General features: G+C 48.1%; 1 protein-coding gene across 1 annotated transcript; it reads left to right on the top strand.

Moving 5' to 3' along the window:
- Positions 1-3,387: 3,387 nt before the first annotated feature.
- LOC8044025 (BRO1 domain-containing protein BROX) lies at positions 3,388-17,656 on the top strand. Its single transcript, XM_002416517.5, has 11 exons — positions 3,388-3,598; positions 6,554-6,757; positions 7,688-7,783; positions 8,359-8,431; positions 8,980-9,085; positions 9,388-9,477; positions 11,043-11,128; positions 12,070-12,151; positions 12,440-12,590; positions 13,755-13,923; positions 15,505-17,656. Exons 1-11 carry the CDS (start codon positions 3,498-3,500, stop codon positions 15,607-15,609), a joined length of 1,263 nt encoding a protein of 420 aa, XP_002416562.2. The 5' UTR covers positions 3,388-3,497; the 3' UTR covers positions 15,610-17,656.
- Positions 17,657-17,687: the final 31 nt, after the last annotated feature.

The raw sequence follows: 17,687 nt of genomic DNA, 5'->3' as shown, positions 1-17,687 counted from the left end.
TCACACCTGCCTTTTCACATGGCTCTCGGAACTACACGCAGTGCAGGATGCAGAACGGTACCCATGGGCTAGCTGCAGTTGTAACCCAGTGCTAGTAGTATATCGCAGCTGCTTGAAAGGGAGAGAGGCCACCTCCTTCATGCCGTGGTACGGGGAAAAGCAATACCAATGAGCCGCAGGCGTCGAGCACCTTGTACTTCTGTGCATCCACAAAGCATTTCTGGGACAGCAACGACAGGAAACTTCAGTAACACAGTGAACAAAAAAGAGACCAAAAGAGTAGGCATGCAGGCAAGCGTGAATTGTAGACACAGCTAAAACTCAAGGCACAAGGAAGCAGAAAGAGGGCACATGAAGAGGCCTTTCGACTTCCTTGCATGTCAGGTTTGAGTCTCGTACCGGGTAGTAAGAAGCAACAATACTGGTTCCCTAGCCTTTCCTGTCTCAAGAAGCCTTGGAACAAAGATATCCTACTCGTCATTTATCTCGTTTTCTCTTCTCGGGCAGATTAAAGTGCACGCTGCGGCAGTAAACTGCCTCCAAAGGACTCAACTCGCACTTCTTAGAGAATGATTGGCGAGCAACTTCTCCATTGTGTACTACGTGCACTTTATGTTTTAAAGGGGTACTCCGGCATTTTCTTCATTGTCCCCGATTTGCCTAAAAACTTGCTAAACACATCAACAAACATCGCTGAAATAGTAACCGAAATATCTGGCCGAAATAGCTTTTTTTCGCAGTCACAGAATTTACAATTTTCGTCATCATTGTGTTTTTCGAAGTGAAAAGCTCTACTGGCAACATTGAAATTGAGACGTCATGGGAAGGCAAAGGTTCACTCTTAGGGCTGTAGACTTTGTTCACAACTGATCACAAACAGTTTCATGGTGTCAAAAGAATGCTTTGGAAGGTCGCCCCAAATCCCACCCAGCAGCACGAAACAAATGCTCGGCATAGTTCATTTCTACACAGCCGCTCGAACCGTGAGCCTGTCCCATCCTGTGACACAAGCACGTAACTAGAGGGGGTTCATGAAGCCCGGCCTGGCCCGGCCCGGCCCGGCCCGGCCCGCCGCTGCCGCCCCCCGCCCCCAAAACAAAATCCTGGCTATGTGCCTGCGTGACGTCACGGCAATGAAAAGCACAAGTATATTTCAATCTTGGATCGGCATCATACACGACAGTGGTAGGAACATTACTTGTGTCGAGCTAGAGAAGCCATATTGGGGGCTACCCCAGCTACGTCCACACTGGCTATCATGGCAGTTATGTGCGATGCAGACTAAAAAGAAGTCTCGTTGCATTGTTAACACAGACATCAAGTCCACTAGGAAAGGCCAGCTGTGCCATCCACCTGTTCATAAGCGAGCTGGAGTTATCAAAGCACAACCGAGAATCTCTCGGAAGTACTTGGTTCCTTTTCAGCAGTTATTGAATGAAAGCACAGTGCAGTGGTGATTACCATCAGCACAGCCTTGCCACTGGCACTGCTGTCCCTCGAATGGCACATGCACGACATGGCCTGCAAGCCACATATATCCCTAAAAGAAAGCTGCATAGGATGAACTTACCGTGGCTAGCGTCGCCACCCAGCGAGCTTGCACAAACCCTCTGCATGGCACGCAGTGCTGTTCAGAACAGAGCGGCACTGGCTAGCCAGTTAATGCGAAGGCTTGTAGTGTCTTGCCGCTGCCTTGGCAAAGCTGCAAGTCACCTCTTTCACGCCTTGTGGTGCTCATCAGCTTCAAAAGAAACGGTGTTGAATCGCGACCGGCTATAACCTGTCGCACAAGGGAGAAAAGGGTGTGAATGTGCAGACTCCTATCTGTTTGCTTTTGTCTAGCGTGTGAGTTTTGTTTGAGAAGAAAACAACAATGACACTTCTTTCACAGTAATATGCAAAACAAAAACGAGAACGGCTCGGTTATTAATAAGTTGTGTGCAGCAGAGGCACGGGTGCGAGGGCGTAGCTCCGCAGAATGTTCTTTTTGCACGGCTGCTCGTGCAAAAAGGGCGCTTTTGTGCTCGGGCCTGTGCCTTTTCTGCACACAACGTATGTTACAGAGTGTATAGCACGCCTTCGAGAGCACTCGCGTGCGGCGAGAAATCCATCATATACAGGGTACGATCGCAGGAAACCTCGCAGGGGTGCAGGAAGCTGCAAGTGCACGGTGCACCAGAATGTGAAACTAGAGGTGGTAATAGTATTTCACAGTTTGAGAATATGACGTTACTTGACGTAACTGCCTTACCGGCGGATGATAAGGGCCATCGGAGCACGACCAACTATTTGTTGTGATCGGGGCATTCGATTGGACGCGGGTTGGTAAAGATTTGAAAAACACGAAAGAATAAAACATGTAGGGACGAAGACAGACAGCGCAGTTCTTTGTTGGCATGAAATGTAAGATCAAGCACATTATTCTGTCGGATCAAATGGTTTTGTTGAATTAGGTTTAGCTCGCAAGTCAGCCGTTCTTCGGCGGGCTTTCAGCTTTCTGCGATGGTTGTTTTAATCGTGAACGCAGGCTCAAACAATGTAGGCAGCGGCGCCAAATAGATCTGAAACTAAGAAACAGCTCGGACGCCTGGAACGAACACACATAGAGATCACATCACAGGAAAACTCAAACCACCCACCTTTCGTTCGACGACGGTACGTCAGGCACGATGTTTCCGATGTTTCTCCGGGCGTTGAGGAGACCGAGGAGACCGCGTCTGTTTCCGTGCTCCTATTGGTCGTGACGTCACCAAATTTCATCCAATAAAGTGCGCGCCGAAGTTTTCTCTAGTCGCCGGTACACAGCCAGCCACCTGTCATGAAACTCAGGCTCTGTAGGACGTTGAACAGGGCTTTGCAACGCAGCATGCTAGACACCTTTCGATTTTTAATTTGGCTCACATAAAAATGCGACGAAAAAGCAAGCGCAGAAAAAAAAAAAAAATAGTTTGGTTCAGAAAATTGATAGAGGTACATCCAGAGTTTGAGTACAGCTGGTCTTTACAGGCACAAAAGAACCGACTTAACTAAAATTTAACTAGCTTAAACAGTGGCATACGCGCTTACAAGTTATACTAAGCGCATGTTTAAAGTTGGAACTAGGATGAAACATTGCTCGTCTCCCCAGGAAAGACGAAGAAACAGGAAAAATGCTCATGCAGGGGGCGCCATGGCCCGATTGATTTTTTTCCCCGTAAGGTCACACATATGACAGACACGAAATAAAAGGAATAGCACTTTTCTCCACGACAATGTCAAAATCTTTATTGACGGATAACGAGTGAAAACTCTCAAAATCAAAATAGATAAATCTTCGGTAATATTTTGTTAAGAACACTTCAACGTCTCGGCGCGAGGCGTCGCTAACGTTTGTTTTTGTTTATTACTTTTTTTGTTTTTATTTTTTTGTCTCGTACTCGGTTTATTTCTTTTTTCGTCGAGATAGTTGTTGTCGCCGAAAGCGTAGCGGTGTTTCGATTAGCTTCGATAACGCCACCATGGCCTTCTGGTTCCACAGAAACCCTTTAAAAGCGACGGCTCCCGTCAACTTCGACCTCAAGATGCTTGCCATGGACAGCCAAGCGCTCAAATTGTGCAGGCAAGTCGCATTCATCCGTAGTGGTGCCAGCTTCGCTCTGGCTAGCCGAGCTCCCCCAAGTACATCCCCCCACAAGTTGTGACAGGTGTTTACGCCTGATCGGTCACAAACACAGGCTCCCCTAAAAAGACAAATACGAACGTTTAGGGCACGTTATGGTGTTCACGCTGGAATCGGTAGAATGCCATAAAAGGCGATCGGCTTTTAAATTGTGATGCTCCCTCGGCGCGAGACATATGCGTGACCGAACGAAGCATTCTCATTTGGTTATTTTACATTTAACATTAAACTTGGGAAGGACTCCCCGCCGTACCCGCAAGGGTAGTGATCTCGAATTTACATTTCGGTGCCTTGGTCCGAGGTGTGCGAAAGAGCGGATGTGACATGTAATACGGTACGCGAGCACGAATATGGCACTACTGAACGGAAATGATCAGTGGTTATCTGCTGAAGGTTGTGCAGACGTCCTCATAACGTAATGAGGATCCCCTCTGGCTCTGTGTAGGAAATGGTCAATGTCTCTTGCCTGCACTTTTGTTTTTATCGCAAACGAGGGTTATAAAAGTGTATAGTTAATCTTCATATTAGTCAGTAAATTCATCCTGTGCTTTGGCTGCCTAATGCCTTCTAGACAAAAAAAAAAAAAAAAAACATATATCTATAGGGTGTCCCAAGTCACCAGGCTCGATCTAAAATGGACCGTAAAAATCGACGTCTGCACGTAGCAATCTAAAATGTTCGTCAAAGGTGTATTTCACACTTCACAGGAAAAGTTTCGTCAAAGGTTTATTTCACAGGTTTCTGTAAAATAGAACCAGGAAACTTGCCAGGGTCAACGGTGGGCTGTGACGTAGATGATCGAGTCGAGTTACGGGGCGCGCTTGGTGCGCATATTTATGGATGGCGTCGGGAGCATTGTTGGAGGTGCAGCCAACGTCATTAGGTCAGCTCAGTTACGGAACTGCTCATAGACGCTGCATGCACGAGCAGTACCCTCCCTTACTCACCATGACTCACCTTCCGTCGTTCGATGTGCCGGATGGCTGCTGTTGTAAATGCAATGTATTTATTTTATGGGATACGTATGTTTCAAAGCGCAGCGTCTAGATGACACTTTTCTATACTCTATGGAACACACAGTTCGTAAATAAAAATCTAGATGGCGCTTCGAATAACTGGAAGCGAACTGAAGTGAGTGGGGGGGTGTACCGTTTTCCACGGGAGTTCCACAACTGTGGTAATCTAGTAACATTGGGTGCAGCCGACCACCGAAAGAAAGCAGACGACAGGCAGACAAAATCCGTTGGCAGCAAAAGCAACTTCGTTATGCAGATGCGTTTTTTTTTTTTTTTTAATTTACGTTTTGCTTTTTTTGTTCGCATTTATTTTTATAGCAAGGCTGTTAAGGGCTAGGTTCCCCAGGATCGTGTTCGGCATGTCGACACAAATCTACCTGGACAGCTACCGCCATCTATAAGCGACGGCGGCAAGCACACAGCCAGTATGGTTTCCGCCGTCAATCGTAGATGGCCGCAACCTTTCCAGCTATCATAGAAGAACTGATGGTTGGGCGCGTTGGGTGGGAATTCATTGTAGGAAACGGCGCGAAAAACAGGCGACGACGAAGAAGGAGCACACGTAACGAGCGCAGCGCTCGTCACGTTTATTTCTTCGTCCTCGTCCGTTTTGCGCGCTGTTTCCTACGCTCTTATCAGCTTCGGTTTGGACTCGCGATGGGTCAGCCGCACGCCCTTTCGGGGAAAGGAGATTGGCTGCGGAAGGAGCGGCGACATATGCAGCAGTGCGAATGGGTCCGCAACCGCCGCAAAGCCGCTGTCGCCTTGACTTCCACTGCGTCCAGCTCTTCAGATTCCTTTGCCAAAGAGCACATCGCTTGCCTGGAAAGCCGCCGGCGAGAACGGAACCAGCGATGTAAAGGGTGCCGGCGGGCCAACGCCGCAGACGACGATCGTGCCACGGAGGCCAAGCGCAAGCGCGAGGCCCGGCGATGACTGCACTCCACGCCGGCTCAACAGCTCCCGGGTGCGACGGCGAGGTTCCGGAGGGAGTTCATAGAAAACCCGTTTGGCGTCACGTGCGCCATGTGCAACCGACTCTCGTTCGCCGGAGACGTATCCACGATCGGCAGCGTGTCAGACAAGAAGAAGTGGGAATCGGGCGCATGCGCGTTGCGGCAATGTATCAAGTACAGCTCCGCTGGTCTTCCTTCTTCACAAGAGTGGAAAGGCTGAACATTTTTTTTAACCGAAAGTAGATTACAAAAAGATTATCTTCATTTTAATAAACCATGGTGGTCACGAGCCGTCTCACTAAGAAGGTAGTGCCATCTATCAATATGAGCGTCAAGCGCGCCATGCCACTCGATTTGGTCATCTGCGTCGCCGCCCGCCGTTGACCCTGTCAAGTTTCTTGGCCCTATTTTTTACAGAAAGGGAGCTAAGCTTTCTAATTTTACAAGAAAAAACCGACCTGTGAAATACACCTTTGACGAAAAGTTGAGATTGCTACGTTCAGGTGTTAATTTTCACGGTCCATTTTAGATTGATCCTGGTGACTTGGGACAGCCTTTATATATTGTGTTAGCAATGCAATCATCATCTTTTTACTTGCCAAAATTTCTGCCAAATTAAATTAAGTTAAAATAAAGATATTAAAAAGAACAGTCATTAATATTTTTACGTGGGTCATACAATTTACGATATGAAAACTAAGAAAAATATTTCCTTCCATTTTTGGATTATTTTTAATGCATAGCAATGTCGTAACCAAAATTTTATTTATTTCTAGGACAGGGGGGTGCCAAGATGGTTGGGACCTCCCCGACTTGGAGAGTGGGTAGGGCAAAGGCGACATAGAATGCTAGACGCACCACTTGGACATGTCTCGGTCACCGCAGCTGTGCTGACAACTTCTCGTTTCGTGCCTTTCCTGCAGCGACCTGCGGCAGGCAAGAAATCACCTGCTAGACCTGCTCACGGACCCGGGCAACGACGTGGGGACGGTGGAGACATCCCTCAACGCCTATCTGTCTCTCTTCGTGGGCCTCCTCCTTGCCCCCGACGAGAAGGGTGGCGAGAGCAAGCTGAGGAACTCGCTCCGCTTCCGCTGGACCCAGAGCATGCTTGGGAACTCCCCGCTGTGAGTCTTCTTCGCCGCCTGCCGAGTTCGGTGCGTTCGGTGCGATGAAACGGAAGCCGACTTGCGGAAACCGGATTACCGCTCTCTTCAGCATGCGGTCAGAGACGCTGTGTCACTTGTGTGACATCACCCGCAGTGCAGACATGCACACTATAGATCAATCCACTAAGGGCTTTGGGCATTTTCATAAAATTGCCGGGGTCAAAAAGGGCATTTTCGATAGGCTGTACCGTCGGAACTGCCCAAACATGGGTGCTCATTTCCCTCTCTTACCTTAGCAGAATGGTCTATCGCTGCCAGCTTATCTTGCAGAGCCGGCAGAGGGCAGGGGGATCGTCGTCACTGGTGCTCTTTGGCTGCTTAGTTTTGGTTTGAAGACATGTACAAGGGTCGCATATCTTGCCCCGTAACACCCACTACATATTTTTTAATGAAAATTTCACGGCATGTCGAGACCATATGAAGGCTGAGCCTGAATTTTCCGAAAAACCCCCGTAAAAGAAACTAAAAAAAGTTGGTGAAACATTTGAGTTAATTAGCTGCCTAATTAACCTACTTTGCCTCTTTCCTAATGGCTACCAACTTGACCCAAGGGCTAAGAGGAACCCTAACACAAATTGCCTTTCTAAATAATTCTAAACCGACTATAAAAAAAAAAAAAAAAATCGCCCTATGTAATTTCTTTTTTTGCACCTGGGTCAATGCGCTAAGTTTCTGACTCCAGAAATTACGAACCATTCTAATCGCGGTCTGTATTTGTCGTTAATGTTTCCTATCCTTTCAAACTCTGGTAATTGTGTTTACAATAACACACTCGTGCTGATTAGTATTAAATTGATGTTCTGAAGCGGATGTGGTTCAGACGCAAGAGTGTTGTAATGTTATAATTGCTCTGGAGGAAAAACAACAAGTCTTTTTCTTTGCCACCAGGGTCCAGTCTGATGCAGTCTTCGAGCTCGTTTCCATCTGCCAAAATGTGGGGATTTGGCACATGAAACGTGCCTCCACAGTGGCTGCCAAAGAAGAGTATGTCCTACCTGCTTTTCTTATTTTTTTTCCTTCATGTATTGCAATCAGTATTGCATGCTCAACTGACGGAATAGTGGAAAAGGCCTGGCAAAGATTGCTAGTGCTTGCACAGTTACAATGAATGTATCGGGGTCAAATTTGCTGCCAGCATTAGTTTCCCACAAACTCGTTTCAAGCTGCAATAAAAGGAGCATTTTTCTTTTTACACGAGCACAAAGGTCATTGGTTACTTAAGTTGTTCTCAATCTTTTTAACATTGTAGAAGATAACTAGTTATTTTTTTTTTTAACAGGTTTAGGCCGATCTTATTGTCGAAAGGAACTCCCAGACGAGCGCATAACAGTTTGTGCCAGTATAAAAACAGGTATCATGCGTTTTAAAATGGTAATAGTGCTCGCCGACAACGGGAACTGGTGGCATCTTGGATTTGCCATCACATTTGTGTCAATCTTATCACGGGTGTACAGTCGAGTTGCATGCAACATGCGCGCGGACATAGCCTCCGGTCTTTCGTAAGCCGGACTTCAGCCGACTAGCAGCGCGAGCTAAACTTGTCTTTCCAATCACTTCAGCATCAACATGGACGAGGCTAAAGACGTTCACAAGTGTCTGAGGAAAGCGGCGGGCTTCTTCCAAGCAATGAAGGTAAGCGTTCAATGCTCCCTCTCCAACAAGAACGAAAGTAACTGTTTTATTTGTATAGTGCCATGCCACATATCTAGACATGGGGTGGCGCTACGTTACCTGAATCGATGCGTAATTATGCTTGAATTCAATCTCCCCGCAAAATTTAGCGGGAAAACGCTTCTGCGTCAAGTCACGGTGCCACAAGATACCCGCCATGGTGTTGGGTCACGCGAGCCTGTTGCGTAGCATCAATTGGTATACTTGCATGCCAGTTCAATTTCACACTAAATTTGGCGGGTAAAACTGTGTGCAAATGCACGGGGAGAGAAACTTCCGGTAGTAGGGACATCCGTTACGAAGCATTCAATGCTTTAATACCGGATGCGGCCGCCAGTCCGCAGAGGCATAGAGGACGACAGATTGTGCAAACTAGGCAAACGGTGCCATTGTTCCCGGTAATTCGTCTCGCACGGCGGATGATGACAATAAAGAGTGCGTAAGAATGTCTGTACTCTTGCGAAAATGACAGAACAATTGTTTTTCTTTGTTTGCACATTGTTTTCAAGGACAAATACGTTGGACAGCTCCGGGAGCAGCCAGTTCCTGGGTCTGACCTGGACTCCCGCGTGGTGTCTGCGTACACCAACCAGTGCACCGCAGAAGCACAGGAAGGTAGGGACGTGTTCCGCTCGTGTTATCTTCAAAACGTCGTCCACGATGTACGACATGGATGGCATTTTCCTTTCCAAAATGTTATCTATGACGTCTAAAATGCATTACATTTTTTGTTTTTAAAAACCGCATCCATGACATAAACGGAATGTTTTTAATTTAAAAAGAAAACATAATCTGATGTTCTTTTAACATAAAACATTCTTTGGCTAGGTGTTTGGCATCTTATTTCGAGTGCGGTTTCTTTAGGCATCTGTGTCCCATCTTTTTGACTGGTTGGTATTGACCCTCCTTTCCTGCAGTGACAATCGGCAGAGCGATCGAGATGAAGCATGCACCGGGACTCATCTCTGCCCTTGCGCATGAGACATCCAAGATGTATACCTCTGCAGGTAAGCGTACGGAGCACCAAATTGAAGTACAGGGACACCACGCTGCGTGCTTTCAGTTGTCTCGTTCTCTTGTGCAAGTGGCCGGCAAGTTGAGTAATGTACATAAAAAATAAGATCCAGACCAGGTAGGCTGCTGTGAGGTTCCTAACAAATGCCCACCTAGGATGGCGAGCCAAACAGTGAAAAATGTAGTGCAGGCAATCTTACGGTTTGTAACACCAAGGATTCATACAAAAACGAGCACCCGACATGTGGGCACCCACTATGAACTTGTACGACACTGAATCCGATTATGCAGATTGTGGACGCGGTGAATGTCTCCGCGGTGGACTCCAAGAATGTTTTCACGAGTCGTTTTATCGGTTGCCACAGAATCTAATTTGCAATCCGCCGTCGGTGCAGTCGGTGCGGTGGTGCGTGCAATAAGGTGTGTGCGATCACGCTACTTTTTTTTCTTTTTTTGCCATCTAAGCGTTGCAGGATTTTTTTTTTTTTTTTTTTATCATGACGAGATAATATAGAAAGTCATAGATCTGAAATCTTGGAAACTTCATTTTCGGGGGCATAAATCGGCATCCATGTACAATCCACGGAGTTCGGAATGCCGGCATATTTTCTTTTAAAAGGGAGCTTGCCAGCTGGAGGAGGTCAGTCGACGAATAGCTCATTCCACATCTGTCCCGTTGCACATCGCGCGAATCCGACGGAGTGGTTTTCGGTTTCTGCGATTTTCACCCCGCAAACGTTATCTCAGAAATATGGGATGGGAAATTTTTCATGATGGTCGTTCGGCGAGGATTTTACGATGCTTTCCATAGTAATGCCGCCGAGGACAAACTTTTGTCGAATCGGTGTTGGCAGAAAGTGGAGGAAAAAAGGCTCAAGGTACACCTAAGCACTTCTTACGAGTTGTCAATGCGAAAGCACGAATGTCGTTCTTGCTCGCATTCTCGTGAAGTTTTTGCGCCGTTTTCAGAGTATGCTCAAGCGGGCTCCCTCTGGAAGGCCCTGCCTCTGAAACATTTTCTTTTCCCGGCGTACTCTGGCGCGGGCACGTGGCGCCATGGGGTGGCTGGAAACTGATGCGCCTCGGCCAACAGGAGCCTCGTTCCTTGAAACTATGATTTGTGCCAGCCAATGGGAGCCCTATCCATGAGATGTCAGCGTCACTTAGAGAGGTGAATTTATTTGCTGTTTGGCCCAGCCTTTTGCGTGGCTTCAAAGCTGGGGTGCCTCAGATCGCGGCTTCACTTCGCTTCATTGGGAGAGGGGAATTTATCCGCCGTTTGGCGCGGCTGCAGACGTCGGGTCACTCCCTGGGACAGTTAACGCTTTCGCATTAATAAGTGACAACATCCCCGAACGTAGCTCTCAACTCTGGTGGGGGTCTGGGAATGTGTGCGGCGTTTTTAGAGCGTCGTCTTTATTGCCACCCAGGTGCCCCGAAAAGCCAGGTTTTAAATCTTGCCACTCGGTCATTGCAAGTGACTCCTCACCAAAGTGGCTACCGCCGCTTTGCTCGGGACTGTGACGCATCTCCAAAACGTGCCTTCTACCCTTTGCAGCGGACTCCCTCGCCGGACTGGAGCCGTCCAAGTTTGGGCGGTGGAGGAAGTTTCTCATCCTCAAGGCCGTCTTCTATCTCTCCTACGTAGGTGCCCCTTCTCTGTCCCAATACATTTGGGAAATCGTGCCAGCATGAGCAGGCACAGTTTCCAGAACGCACGAGACGGAAGACAAAACTGGTGGCACGGCTGCGGGGGCCTTTTGATCCGCACGCTGCTGATCTGTGCTCCGTCGGAATGCGCTTTTTACAGCAGAGCTGTTATGGGCTAGGATCTGAGAAAAAATGCGTCCACGGATGTTGACAGAAAACTCCACATTGGTCGTAACAAGTGTGAATAAATAAAAATAGAAAGAGGGGGCAACCAGCGTGAGTCAGCCTTCCTTGGCATTATTAAGTAGTGAGGTCCTGCTCCCTTGTTGTCATCTCTAGGCATTGTCCTCGAGATCGTCCTGGAGGTCGTCCTAAAGGTCGTCCTAGACGTCGTCATCCTAGGCAATGTCCTATAGGCTTCGTCCTAGATGTCGTCTTTGCGGTCGTCCCGGACGTTGTCCTAAAAGTTGTCCTTGAGGTCATCCTGGACGTCGTCCTCTGGGCATCGTCCTAGTTGTCGTAAAAATAACAGCTTCGCTCGTCCTCCATCTTCACAAGAAGTGGAAGGGCTCTACAATATTTTGTCGTAGTTTCGGGTCTATGGTACAAGGTTGGTTTCTTAAGGATGGAATGTGTCATGTATGGCTGGCTCCTGGCCACCCATGGGTAAAGCACCCCTGCAACGAAAGAGCGCAGTGTCGTCAATCGGCTGTCGCTCGTGTTTGCACCGATCAAACCCCAGCCAATTGCCGACGCAGCACTTGTGTCCATTCTGCTTTGGCAGATGTTTTTTTCCGGATGCTTTGCACGACGACGTTCGATGCGCAAATAACCTACTGAGGAAAGCGCGGTATGTTCTGTGCTGCTGTTGCCTTTGCCTCAATAGTGCAAAAAAGGGGGCGAATTGTTTTTCCCTGCCTCCTCCGGTCATGCAGGCCTACTGCTATGCTGGCGAGAACCTCCTGGCTCAGGAGAAATGTGGAGAAGCCATCAGGGCACTCCAGGAGAGCCACAAATGTGAGTGTGTCCCCGTTGCGAACAAATGCATCTCGATCCGACGGACAGAGCTCGGAGACACGGAGTGCGCGGCACAATTAGAGCTGTGCCGGGAGTTAACGAGCTTGAAAGGCGCTCTGCACACGATGTGTCTCCCGGCTTTATTTGCACGATTAAGATAGCTTTAAATTCTCGGTCCTTCAAATGTTCTTGAAAAAAATTGTATATTGCCTTACGAGGGGCTCTCGGTCAGCGCCGTGCATAGTTCCAACTTGTATTTATTTTCTCGTGCGCCGATCTGGGTTCCAGGCTACCAGGACGCAGTGCAGATCTGCAAGCAGTATGCCGGCATGAAGGGGCCTGGCACCACGGCCAGGCTGGACCAGCACCTGTTCTTCCGCAAGCTGGCCCCCCTCGTCAAACGCACCCTCGACAAGTGTGAAAGGGAGAATGGATTCATGTGAGCCTACGATCCCGAACTGCTACCGGACTGCACATCTGCGCAACTCTGGCTAGAGTCACCGACAGAGCGAGTCTTTTGAACGTCCGGCACTGCAGTAGAAAGATGTTAGCGCCGTGTCCAAAGTGCTGAGTAAGCGTAGCATCGTACGACAGTGCTTGGCAGACTGTACTGCACCGCTTTTCGACCAGATGAAGCAAGGTACATATGGAGGTTTGATATTAATTCGAACGGACTCCTTATAAAAAAAGTCGTGAAAGGTACAACGCGCAGTTTGTGCGGGTGAGTTATGCGGCTAGGGGGACGTAATATGGGGATGGAACATGGGCATTCGTTAATTAACTTTTTAATTATTGAAAATGGACACGATTTCATTAGAGAAATGGTTCTCGACCACCAATGTTTCGGGGACCCCTTCTGGATCGGCAGAAGTGACCAGGTACCCCATCTGCCGGAGGGGGAGGGGGCGGTACGCAGAGAGCAAGTTGCCTGCTTCTTGCGCAGGAGTTGCAGCAACGTCAGAATTGTGCCGAGCTCTGAATGGCTTCGATTGAAAGGATAGTGGGTAGACCTTAATGCTAGATGCCTTGAGATCTGCCCACTATTTTTTTCAATCAAACAATAAGAGCTCGGCATTATGGCATCATCGCAACCCCTGTGCAAGAAGCAGACGAACTTGCGATCCACATTGAACGAGTGCAATGACAACAGGGTAAACGAACGGAACTAAATGCCATCTTTGCAGCACCGAAATAGAAAATAATCAACCTCTACTTAGTGCACATATTTCGTCTACTTGGCTTTGTGGGGCAGCCAGTGTCAATAAAAAAATGTTTCGGTGCCAGGTTTGATTGATATTCTAACGCTTCTGGGAGCCCGATGGCCTTCAGGGACGCCAAGAGGTCCGTGGATCCCCCGTCTGAAGACCGCCATGAAATCCACTAAATCGGTCAATTTTAGAACAACTCGAAGCATGCGCTTTATTTTTTGGGGGGTCCCAAAAATGCATTCAAATTCAACGAGGTTGTGCGTTTTCTTTTTGGTTTCTCATCGTCCACGTTTCTGCGCCGTCGGCCTCGCGCTGAATGCTTGAGCGGCGACTTCGACACAGCGCCGTGCTTCGCACCGAAGTGCCACCGACGTCTAGTGGGTATGTTTCTGCAGCTTCCACCAGAAGGTGCCCAAGGACGCACCCGAGCTAGAGCTGAGGGCTACGTACGGCCTCGTAAGCCCCGAGGACTTCCAGCTGCCCCCCCACGACAAGGCCTGGACCCCCGTCGTGTACGCGGCCTTCTACGTCCCGCCGCCCGCCGGTCCTGACCCCGGGAACTCGGTCAGTCTTTCCTCGCACCCTCTCTCGGCGCTCTTTCTGCGAGCCGGTCGGGCACCGAAGCCTTGGTCGCCCAAAACGTGTCTCCGACGCATCCTCTTTTTCAGGTGCTAAAAAAAAGGACCACGTTTGAGGACGCAGTCCCGTCTTCAACCGTGGTCCTCAAAACGTTTGTTAGCGTTTTGTTACACGGCGACGCGATGGACGATCAGTCCCGTTCTCGCAGCTAGCGACACAGCAGTGGGATAAGGGTGCGTAATGAAAGCTTCAGATATAACGCTAATGGGACGGGCCGAATGACTGAACTTCGTAAAGTGTCTCCCAAGAGGCTTTCACACGTGCCTAGGTTTTAAGTGATCGAGAAGAAAATACTTGCAACTCGAAATCTGGCTTTTCTTTTTTCGTCTGCAGAAGAACGACGGGGTTTTTTCGATGGCATTGCAAAACTTGGTACATTTTACGGTAAACTGTCCGAGGCTCATCCTCCCTGCCTGTCATCTGTTTTATGCTGATAGCCATTGTGGGCTCTTGCCACCACTGGAAATGACGACCGTTGCTGATGTCTTAGTTGGCGACGTAGGGCGTTTGTCGTCGATGTTTGCGAATCCTCAAAAAAGATCGCCCGCCGTCCGCGGAAATCGAACATGGGCGTGCGACGCAGAGGCGTTACCACTGAGCTACGGCACGGCATTAAAAATCCGCTTTTAACTTGGGGGATTCATAGTACCTGGTGCCCAGTGCACGTGCTCTCTGGAAAAAGAAAATAGCAGATAACAAAATGCCGTCGTAGCATTGTCAGTGCCAAGGGCGTGTGCCAGAAGACACGCTTTCACCTGTTCCGGAACAAGAAAGAAACAAAAGCGTTTGAAACAAAATAAAACACAACAAAAGCATTCGGAACAAAACTGGTGTCTGTTTTGTTCACAACACTTTTGTTCACTCCACGTTGCGTGAACGCCAGTTCCCGACGACTTCGCCGTGACGTGTTGCAGCTGTTGCTGCGACTGTGCTGTACGTTAACGCAGGACTGCTCAATTTTTTTGTTTCATTTGTTCCTTCTTCTCAGCAGATATGTAGCTCCGGAGCAGTAACTTAATGAAGTGGTGTCTTGACACTGTGTATAATTACATGCTCAGCTGCATTCTCAGCGTTTTTGTCATCGTATCTTTCACACCCGTAAATTCTCTCCTCAGCGCATGAATTGCAAAATGCTGTTATACTTGGCGAATAGATAGGTGCGCCACATTGCGCGTGTCAGCTTTTAAATCTTGAAAAGTTCAGCCAATGCTACGAGCTGACAGGGTCGGTTGGGCAGCTCCGAAACCTCGGCGTCTCAGCATTTGTAGTCTTTTCCATGCTCGTCCCATCACCAGAGGAAACGGTCAACACAGTGAGTGTGCCGCGACCTTTTGTTTTCTGCTCTGTGCTTCCGTGTTTTGATGTCTTGCAACTTTTGGAACTAAGTTTAACCCATATTTCTGCCATGTCCGTTCTGTTTTTGTCCGTCAGCGAATCGGGGTTTTACCTGAGGACATAGGATTTCCAGCTAAACAGAAACACAAACGTCTTTCGTTTCTGAACCAGAAAGCGGCGATCAAGGCCGAAGGCGACCTTCCGGCGGTGCAGGAGAAGAGTGTGTCCCACTCTGCGGCGGACCCCAAGACGTCGAGCGGGTGCGTTCTCCAGTGAAGAAAGAACTCGCTATCAACACGGCCAGGATGGCCGACATAAAGAGTTTCCTCTAATATATATATATAAATATATACAATACTGTATAAATAATGTGTGCTCCGAACCTAACTCGTGCCCAGTGTGCGATTTGTAGGGGCCGGTTGCCGTTTTCGAGCACTGTCCACCCCCTTCGAGTGTTTGATGGTCATCAAATGGATTCTACCAGTGCGCGAGGTTAGCTTACATTTTTTTGTTCTTGAGCAGAATGTCAACTGTAGCTTGTCCCCGTTTGGTTCAGCGCTCGGCGAAGTCTAAAGCCTGCTCGACCAACGACGTCGGTATGTCGAACTGCAATCTTTGGACATTGTGCAGCAATTCAGCACGTTCCATTGGGGGAGTCGACTCGCCTCTGCTAAACGACTCATCGAAGCGGAACGCGCTTCAATCTTTACATGGAGGAACGACGTTCCGTGCCGACATTACCAGGCTAGTCCAGAAAACTTGCGGTTGAGCAAGCCACATTTTATGTGTAAAGCCTTTTTTGGATGTCACTTTTTCTTATATTCGTTTTTTATCGCTGGATTTTCCTCGGCCGCCAGTTTATCCTCGAGTTTTGACACATCCGGCATGCAATAATGTGGCTCGCAGCCACAATTTTAGCAACTCTGAATTATTAGTGCCACTTGGCAGGAGCACTCCTTCGTCACTTTACCAGCATTTGTGCTTTCCCCGTTTCCGATGTTCTTGCGGTTTCCTCTGCTGAAAGGTTACAAGGAAGCATTTCTTACTACCATACAAGCAGGCAGCTAGATGGAAGAGCCACCTTGTTGTTAGCTCGCTGCTGTTGCACAACTTCTAGAATTTTCTCGTCTGCATCTGCGTGTCTGTGCATGTGTGTTGTTTGTACCCCTGCCCCACTTCATATGCATGCCAGATCTTTGATTTTGCTGAAAATGGGTTGTGACGCTGCGATTCTGAAAGCTTTCGCCAAAGCTGGAGCCTCTTTGTAACTGGTGCTTTTAAAGGCCGATGACCAGTTTGCACTTTTCACTTTCCCCCGCTTCCTCCCCTCCATCTTTCTACCCTGTCCATCGTTTCCTATTTCCTCCTCCCCATGATGAGGAGGATCTTCTGCCTTGCAGAATCTCGAGTCTGGTCGTCGGCCTTTAAGTGCAACATTGCTTTTTGTAACCGTTCAACTTCACAATCTTATGTACGCTGCACAACATGTTAGCATGAATGCAACATCCACGGTATTTTTTCTGCTGTGTTTTACCGATATAGTTTAGTAGCAAACAAAACATTTTACTGCTCAATTTGGAGGTTTTTCTCAGCACTTTTAATACCATACTGGTATTTTTGATGACATTGTTTCAGCAGGGAGATAAACAGAAAAACAAACTCGGAACTGCGTCGTGCTCTGTACAGCTGGGAATGGACGACGTGCTAGATATTTTTCTTCCCATTATACTCAAGACGTTTACTAGTAATATTTTTGCTCGTCCTGGGATCTAATCCATACGTCTTGCAAAGATGTAGCACGCTGTTTGCTTGTGGCAGTATTAACACCACCGTGAATCTCGTGAAAGCAGAAAGGACCACACTGCTGTTGTAGACTTAGGAAGCCGCTGTTCCCTCGGCGTGCAGAGTATTTTTGGCTACCCCAGGTTCTCTGTGTATTCTGCTTCCTAGTCGGGTGCAACATCTGAATTAAAAGCCCTCGAGCAGCCATTATTTGAAGCTTTTCTTGTTGTACCATAGAAGTGGTACTAGAATGTGCGTCTGCTAGGACGAACTAACTTTGTCTATACAGTGGAACCTCCACGTAGTAAAGGAAAAGGTATTGATGACGTGAGCTGCATGTCGTTGCAATGAATACACTGGTATAGTGAAGCCGTTGTTTTCTTTCTTAACGAGCTGGCTACTGAACAGGTTCCACAGTACATCTCTATGTGCATATGCAGACTAAAGCTGACCGCATAGATGCAAACGCTATTTTTGTACGGCATGAGGCAAAGAAAAGCTCCGCAATAAAATGCTTGCAATGTCTGTATTCTTTCCTTCATTGTGCGTCGTCGTCGTATTCTTCCGCCTAT

The sequence above is a fragment of the Ixodes scapularis genome, unplaced genomic scaffold (genome assembly GCF_016920785.2).
Source record: "Ixodes scapularis isolate PalLabHiFi unplaced genomic scaffold, ASM1692078v2 PGA_scaffold10__122_contigs__length_95168666, whole genome shotgun sequence".
Classification (NCBI taxonomy): Eukaryota; Metazoa; Arthropoda; class Arachnida; order Ixodida; family Ixodidae; genus Ixodes; species Ixodes scapularis.
Note: the sequence above shows the minus strand (reverse complement) of the source record. Positions and strands in the feature narration are given on the sequence as shown.

Excerpts from the sequence above, each read along its gene's own strand:
- LOC8044025 (XM_002416517.5), top strand. The coding sequence starts at position 3,498 with ATGGCCTTCTGGTTCCACAGAAACCCTTTAAAAGCGACGGCTCCCGTC. Across the intron at positions 12,152-12,439 it reads ACTCCAGGAGAGCCACAAAT|GCTACCAGGACGCAGTGCAG; the intron begins GTGAGTGTGTCC and ends TCTGGGTTCCAG. Across the intron at positions 13,924-15,504 it reads GTCCTGACCCCGGGAACTCG|AAAGCGGCGATCAAGGCCGA; the intron begins GTCAGTCTTTCC and ends TTTCTGAACCAG.